At 38.2% G+C, this 7,767-nt stretch overlaps 1 protein-coding gene across 1 annotated transcript; it reads right to left on the minus strand.

The window, feature by feature from the left end:
• Positions 1–2,133: 2,133 nt before the first annotated feature.
• On the minus strand, positions 2,134–7,432 carry clec3ba (C-type lectin domain family 3, member Ba). The gene is made up of 3 exons (XM_079626989.1): positions 6,540–7,432; positions 6,233–6,328; positions 2,134–2,962 (listed from the first exon to the last, which is right to left on the minus strand). The coding sequence occupies exons 1-3, from the start codon at positions 6,634–6,636 to the stop codon at positions 2,562–2,564; spliced, it is 594 nt and encodes a 197-aa protein (XP_079483115.1). The 5' UTR covers positions 6,637–7,432; the 3' UTR covers positions 2,134–2,561.
• Between the last annotated feature and the right edge of the window lie 335 nt (positions 7,433–7,767).

The following is a 7,767-nucleotide window of genomic DNA, read 5'->3' on the forward strand; positions in this document are numbered from 1 at the left end:
AAATGATCCTTGTAACATCACAACGTGGGTCTGAAATGTCTGCTTATAGGCCTCAGACATCACAGCGTCTCATTGGGATGGGAAACAGAGCTGTGGTCTGTGCTAAATATTCAACAATATAATGGATTTGACTGCAATGAGTCTATTGGATGAGAACTGAACTGAGCTCCTTTATAGATGAAACTCGAGTTTAATAATTGATTATCTTTACAACTGAACTGACTTCAGATGAACAATGACACTATTTTCTTTTAGAGCTGCTGTACAGCCAAAATTTATTTGTTTTGTATAAAGCGCTATATAAATAAAGGTGACTTGATTAATTAGTAATGCTGAACGCTCAAGTGCAGGAGAACTTGAATTACTTGTTCATCTGTAACATTAAAATGTTTATCTGAGTCGTGTACTGAATTTGAGGATTATTTTCAGTGAATTCATTGAAGCGCTTGAGGTTCATTTCCACTGAATAATTTGGTAACACTTTATTTTACAGTGACTTTATTTTTAGTTTTACATATACTTACCATAATTACATGCAACTAACCATAAACAAACAAAACAAAACCCTAATCCTATCGTAAGTATATGTAGTTATCTAATATTACTCAGTAGCCTACTTAAATGTATAGTTACAGTGTAACAAAAACACCTTAAAATACAGTGTAACCAATCATTTTCACACTGCATACCTAGGCTATTTCACATGGGTGTAATAAAGAATCAATGACGCTCCATTTCCAGAAGTGTGTTATGTAATACTTTTCTCATGATCTTGCACAAGCCTTGTAATATGACATTTTATTGTGTTTCTGTAATTGTCAATAAAAGTTAAGAAGCCACTACAGACACAGAAAAACATTTGTAGGAATTACACATTTTGAAAATAAGAATTGAAAGAGGAAAAAGGTGTACTTTCCAAGCCAATCTCATGAGAAAACTTGACGATTTTGTATAAATTCTTAAAAAAATATATTTTTTAAAATACAGCATGAAGGTCTACCCCAAACGTAACCCTCAGTGGGGCGTCAGCGGATCTTAACACATTTACAAATATGAAAAACATTGCCATTAAGTTTTTTCTTCACTTTTTACGTAAATGCACAGTTCCTGTTAGTTAACATAATAATACAAATTTGGATTAAAATTCAGTATGTATTTTTGTCAATATAAACTGAACATACTTATGAAAATGACTATGATAATGGTTATAATAAAGATCCAATAGGGTTCGACACATTCTACTGTTTACACTTAAAAATAAAATGTCTTTATGGGCACCGATGGGTCCATGAAGAACCGTTAACATCCAAGATCTAACCTTTCCATTCCACAAAAGGTTCTTCACAGTGGAAAGGGTTCTTCCACTAATGCCGGGTACACACTTAACGACTAGCTGAAACATTTTAAGACTGAACTGAACACACTTGCAGAAGTAAGTCGTTTTCAATGACTCCAGCAGATTTTAAACACTGACTGTGAACACCGACTGAACGTGACTGTCTCTGACTCAGCGCGTTTGGGCATGATCAATCGTAAGAATCAAATTACATTTCAAAATCTGCCTTACAGTCATTAAGTGTGTCGTAAGCTTAAGCTTAAGACAAAACATATTTCCATAAGTTTCTTTTAAGTACGGTACACTGAAAGGTCCTTTGGGGAACCCAAAATGGTTCTTCTATGGAATAGCTGTGGAAAGCCCTTTTGGAGCCTTTATTTTTTAAAGTCCCCCTGTAGTATTGTATCCCTTAAAACTCACATCACCAAAATGGCATTTTTCTTTAAAAAAAAACAACCTTAAAATAGCTTGATTTTAACTCTACACGCTTGCTTCATTTAGTATACACGGTTCTATGAATATGCAAATGTTCCCCGCCTCCACTCCCTCACTCAGCTCAGAGATCCACTGGTTGACGATCACACGTTGATCTGATTGGTTACAAGGTAGTGTGTGGCGTCAGAAACACCAGCGATTTCAAACCGTGTTTTTGAGACTGTCTTTGCTTCACTGCAGTTTTAAGCAGAAAATACTCAGCAATGCTGTCGACTTATGAACTTACACATGGTTTGTCTTAAAGTGTATGTTGTGGCAAAAATTCATCAAACAAACATCACTGCGTAAGAGACACTCAGAGTCAAATGATAAAAAGAGAAGTATTTATTCTTGCAAGAATAGGAGCAGTCTAATACACAGTTGTTACCCTGTGCAGAAGAGTGACACCCCCCCCCCCCTCCCAGACAGACTGAACCACCTTTTTATCCTAGCTCTTCCAAGGTCTTCTTCCCCCAGAGCCTTCCTCCCAGTAGTTTTCCATAGACACAGGAACCATATCTAGTTTACGTCACTAGTTGGCCCACTAAGCCCCCCTGCACCAAATGGCCTTCTGACATCTAGGTCAGAGGTCCTTGTTCGTCTGTTCTCTGGAGTGTCTCCCCCTTCTGCCTCCCCAGGTACATACTACAAGTGAGAGACACACAGGATATTGCAGTGTCCACATACTTTTGGTTGTGTATTATATATGTTTACCATGCATCACTTTATAGCATGTAGCTCTACAAAGAGCTTAGACGATGTTGAACTGGCAGATAGACGCCTTTTCACCACGACAGTCCTCGTCGAACCACTTCCCGTTGGCCGTACTGGACAGGACGGCACAGTTCTGGCTGCGGCCCCCGTCAGGCTGATGGGTGATCTCTGATTCCCAGTTCTTAAAGCGTGTTGGTGAGCCTGTCTGGTCAATCCACTCGCCCTCCTTTAATATGTCATTTAAACCCAACCAGACGTGCCCTTCTGGCCCGATGGTCTGCCGGACGTACCCGTACAGCTGGTCGTTCTCATCGCCGGAGAGAGGGCTGCTGAGTGTCCCACCTTTTGCAATGCAGTCATCGTTTGCAGAGTGAAAGGTCTTCTTCATCGTGTCTGCAAGAAAACATTTGCCTGGGATCTTGATGCCTTTCAGGCAAACTGAAGAGAGAAGGAAAGAGCTTTAGGATCAAATAAAAGTTCGATGTGTTCGTCCAGGTCATTGCACGGTCGTACTGTTATGACCTGTGACTAACACACAACAGACAACACTGAATTCCACACACGTCATACTCGTGTATATAGGAGAGAATGTTTTCCAGGTACAAGTACATCAACAACAAAATCCTGCAGACATACCCTTGTGAAACAGAAGTGCTTCATTTTATTAAATGTGCACTTGTATACTTCAAATCTTAAAAGTGTATATATATATATATATATATATATATATATATATATATATATATATATATATATATAATATAAAAACTACTTTAATTGATGAACTAAAAGCACACTTAAGTGCACTTAAAGAGAGTACACTTTCATGACTGTTTCTTAACACAAGTACTTTTTAAAAAAGTGCATTTTGTAATAATGTAAAAGTTTATAGTCATTTTATATCATTATTTTTTAATAATCTTTTGTCATCAAAAAGTCAATGTGTCAATTTGCAAATGTGTAACTAACTACAGTAGCCTATATTAATGCATAACATTCACATTTCAATATAATGACATTAAGTATGTTTTAGTTTACCATAAATGTTTTTCAGTTGGCAGTGCACATTAACCTTATTTTTGATAGAGGTAATTATGAAATTACACATACAGATCTACTTAAGCACATATTAAAAGCTTACTGGTACTCTAAAAAGTCTCTAAAGTACTCTAAAGTTCAACTAATTGCATTTAATATACATTTAAAATAACATTTTATTTCAATAAACATGCAATTGAGTGTCCGAAAACATTACATTCAGTCACACTTAAGTATTCTTTTATTTTATTTCAAAGCACATTGTTTTAAAGCATTATTATTGGTAAACTAGTTCTATAAAAGTGGGCCAATTTATTCCCAAGAATTTTTGCAATAGTACACACTGTCAAGTATACTACAAATACACTGATTTTTGTATAATTACTACCTAAATTATACTTGGAAAAGATACTTGAACTTAACTTAATTTTATTAAATAAAATGAACCTGAAGTATACAGTACTTCATACTGTTGTGTATCTCAGTGTCAATTATTCAACCAATGTAAAATTGAAAATACCCTTTATGTTGTAACTACACCATTCTGGCTACAAAACGTCTCGGTTATATATGTAACCCTCATTCCCTGAAGGAGGGAATGGAGACGTTACGTCCATGTACCAACGAATTGGGATCTCGCCTGAGAGCAGGAAGATGGGACAGGGCTTATGCCAAAGTATGCTAAAGTCACGGGATTACGTATGAATGTAAATATTCGTCACCTGTTCACGGATTGAGATGTGAGCAGGGACGATGTTTTCTGTGTTGACCACTAAACTTTGTACCATCAAGAAACATCAGTCTTTGCAATAAAGAAAAGCTAGTAAAAGTTTTTTCTTCACCGATGTTTTATTTATGCGTCACAAGTGCATAAAGTCCCTGTCTTAGTCTCTCAGTGGTTTTATCATTGGATTGAGTAGCCGCTATACTACCAAAAGACACAGGCTCACCGTCAGGGAAGCCGTACCGTGGAAGAATACACATATGGGATCACTGTAAGGATAACAACATATGGGCACCCAGCCTAGCACAGGGGTCAACCACTGGGCATACTTACGAGTGTTAAGCTGCGTTCACACTACAAGCGACAAAGCGACACTTTACCATTCATTTCAATGGGGAGCGGGCGTTTTCCGGCGACACGCACGATCGCGGACATTGGCGGCCTTGATGGGGCGTGTCCGGCGACGCGACAAAGTTGAGATCTGTTTAATTTTATGCAAATGAAGAGCGACTTTCGGGAGCGACAACCAATAGGAGTGAAGTCAGTGTAGCGCGCGTGATCATCCGTCACTCTCTGACAGAGGCGAGCTGAATGAGAAGCTAATATTAGCCGTCAGAAACTGTGCTATAAGTTGTGATATATCTCCGTGTGCATACAGTGGTGTTCACAGCACTGACTCAGAGCCGGACTGGTTTCGTGGACCCATATAGACGGTATTTGCCCGTTTGCTGCAGTTAAATAGCCTCGATGGCAAAAAGCGCTCACAGTTTCTCGCTCATCTTTAATATTATGCATGTTATACTGACTCCATTTATATTTCGAATTTTCCTTCTAAAATGTTTGTTTGTAGTGGCAAGAAAACGGATTTGTTGTCCACAACATGGAGAAACATCCGTGAATGTCACTCACAAACATTACTAGGCAACCAGTAGCGGGAACGCCCACTAGCGACCTGCAGCGACAAAGTGGCTTGTAGTGTGCACGCACCTTTAGGCCTGGCTTCAGATGCTCCACCACATCTGACTGCCGAGGGTGGTGGGGGAACTCAAAAGGGTTCACCAACTGGGGACTCTACTGGAGCAGAACAGGGGAATGGCGCAGCAAGCCAACACTGAGCGGGGTCTCTGCTGTTACTGGCTAATTGAGGCGAGCACACGAGAGGATACCGGCTCTACAAGAAGGCTATAGAATCTAGCAAACGTGTTGGGTGTCACCCAGCTCGCAGCTCTACATATCTGTCATTGAAATCGCCTTGTGCCAGCGCCCAGGAAGAAGCAACACTTCTGGTAAAGTGAGCTCTCAACCCGAGGGGGCAAGGCACGCCTTGTGCTTGGTAAGCCAAGGCGATGGCATCCACTATCCAGTGGGCCATCCCACAAACAAACCTCCAAAGCGATATCTCTTTCCGTATTTATACCCGCGCTGCGGGGCAGATGCAAGTCTTGCACACCATGACACCAATCTCCTTTGGCTCGTTGAGCTTACACTCGAAGGTGATTGGACTCTTAGGCGAGATCCCAATTCGTCGGTACGTCGACGTGACAAAGCGTGACTGACTGAAAAGTAAAGCATCTCTCTCAGATGTCAGACATTTTAAAATATACATTTTTTACAACATACCACAAATATGTAATTATATATTTCACTAGTGCCCAATTATTTTGAGTTTGAGTTTTGTCAAGGCCAAAGATAAAACGACATGGAGTTTCATAGTTTTGATCGCTTCATTATTATTTATTAAATATACAAAAATAATATTAAAAATGAGTAAGCGTAACTTATGACCAGTACTTGCCGTTGGCTGATAACAGAATTCATCCTAAATTGTAACTTTGAAACAAGTATTTTTTTCAAGGCTGCTTTGAAACGGGATGTATTGTGAGAGGCGCTATACAAAATGGAATATTTCAATCTCTTTATTTGAATTATATATACTTTATTCATACCTGTTTGTAAGGCTTGTTGCTCCTTCAACAGATTCAGATCCTGCAGAATCTGATCGATCTGTTTCTTCAGCTCCTCAATAGCAGCACTGTTCGACTCTTTTTTTTTTTTTTGCACAAGGACAGAATTTACACATAATAAACAAATATTGCCAGTTTAAATTCATGATATGCAATATGTTTTTAAAATATTTAGACTGACTTAACAACTTTAAACTATGAATGTTTTAATGCAAACTATTGCATAAAAACAAAAAGAACAGATAGAAATGGTGTAGAATTGTTTCATCTTAAAGCATTTTCTGTTTACCTTTTTTCCCATTCTTTGTCTTTGTGGAGCTCTCCTCCGGGCTGGACCGCACCAGACAAACGACACAAAAAAGAAGCTTGACGGCTTTAAACTCCATATTGCTCCTGTTAAACTGCAGAAGAAGCCACTGATCTGCTGCAGTCAAGCGGCCCGTCACGAGCTGCGCAACAGCACGAGGAACAGATGATTCTCATTTAACAGCATGTTGAACACATCAGCAAGCCTTTTTTCTGGCACTGCATGCTGCATTATTGCAGGACTGCGCTGCAAGTTGTCTCACATTATTATTGTTAGTTATTATTATAATGACAGTAGAAGTAGTATTATATTGTATTGCACTGCATTATTTACTAATCAGTGTTATCAGTGGCATCTTGTTACAGTTGTTAATCATCAATAGTAATGTGAAATCTTTGAGTTTATTATTGTCCTGTAATTTGCAACCAAAGCATTTATTAGGATCGTGAATTTGATTTAGTGTCTATCCAAAGCATTTTTTTATACACACTATTTGCATTTGTTTGTGATATTGTATTACATCAGCGCTAGAACCTCACTGGGTGGAGTGTCATCTGTCCGTTCTCAGACACTTGGCAAGCGTGGAATAATGTGAAAAACAGGATGGGTGTTGTTAACTAGAAGCTCATGCAGCAGTTATAACTGTTGGGGAGAGTTACTTTTAAAAGTAAAGCATTAACATTACGTTATACCATAAACAAGTAACTAATTGCGTTATTTAGTTACTTTTCACCGAAAGTAGTGCGTTATGGTACTTTTGCGTTACTTTTTCTGGGCTGGGCTTTCTTGCTTGTTTTTTAATAATAATAATAAAAGTTCTATTTTTGGCAAATGTAAAGGCCCTTTCACAACAAAAGTGAAATTAATAAAGCCTCGGGCTGAAGGAAATACAGATTCACGCCATATTTCTTCCTGGCAACAATACTGGAAAATTTTTCAATATTCTCTAGTTAAGACTTAAGTGCCTATAGACTGACTACATACTGGCTCAATAAACCTATGAGAAATAGAGTAAAAGTGTGACAACTAGCCCCGGTCTCCAGTTTCAATAGAAACTTGTTGCAGTTGCAGATTACTATAGCAATAAATTTTGAATATTGGATGGTTTATCCTTCAGGATTTAGCAAATATTAATTTGTCTTTGAAGCAGAAAAGAATGAGAAATAGATCAAGATTTTTTGTTTTAAATATATATTTTATTTTTTGTTTT

The sequence above is a fragment of the Phoxinus phoxinus genome, assembly GCF_949152265.1.
Source record: "Phoxinus phoxinus genome assembly, chromosome: 10".
Lineage (NCBI taxonomy): Eukaryota > Metazoa > Chordata > Actinopteri > Cypriniformes > Leuciscidae > Phoxinus > Phoxinus phoxinus.

What these genes read in the sequence shown, in the direction of transcription:
- clec3ba (XM_079626989.1), bottom strand. Translation starts at nt 6,636, where the DNA reads ATGGAGTTTAAAGCCGTCAAGCTTCTTTTTTGTGTCGTTTGTCTGGTG. An exon ending in GACAAAGAATGGGAAAAAAG is followed by an intron (nt 6,329 to 6,539) that starts GTAAACAGAAAA and finishes AAAAAAAAAAAG; the next exon opens with AGTCGAACAGTGCTGCTATT. An exon ending in GCAACAAGCCTTACAAACAG is followed by an intron (nt 2,963 to 6,232) that starts GTATGAATAAAG and finishes TTCTCTCTTCAG; the next exon opens with TTTGCCTGAAAGGCATCAAG.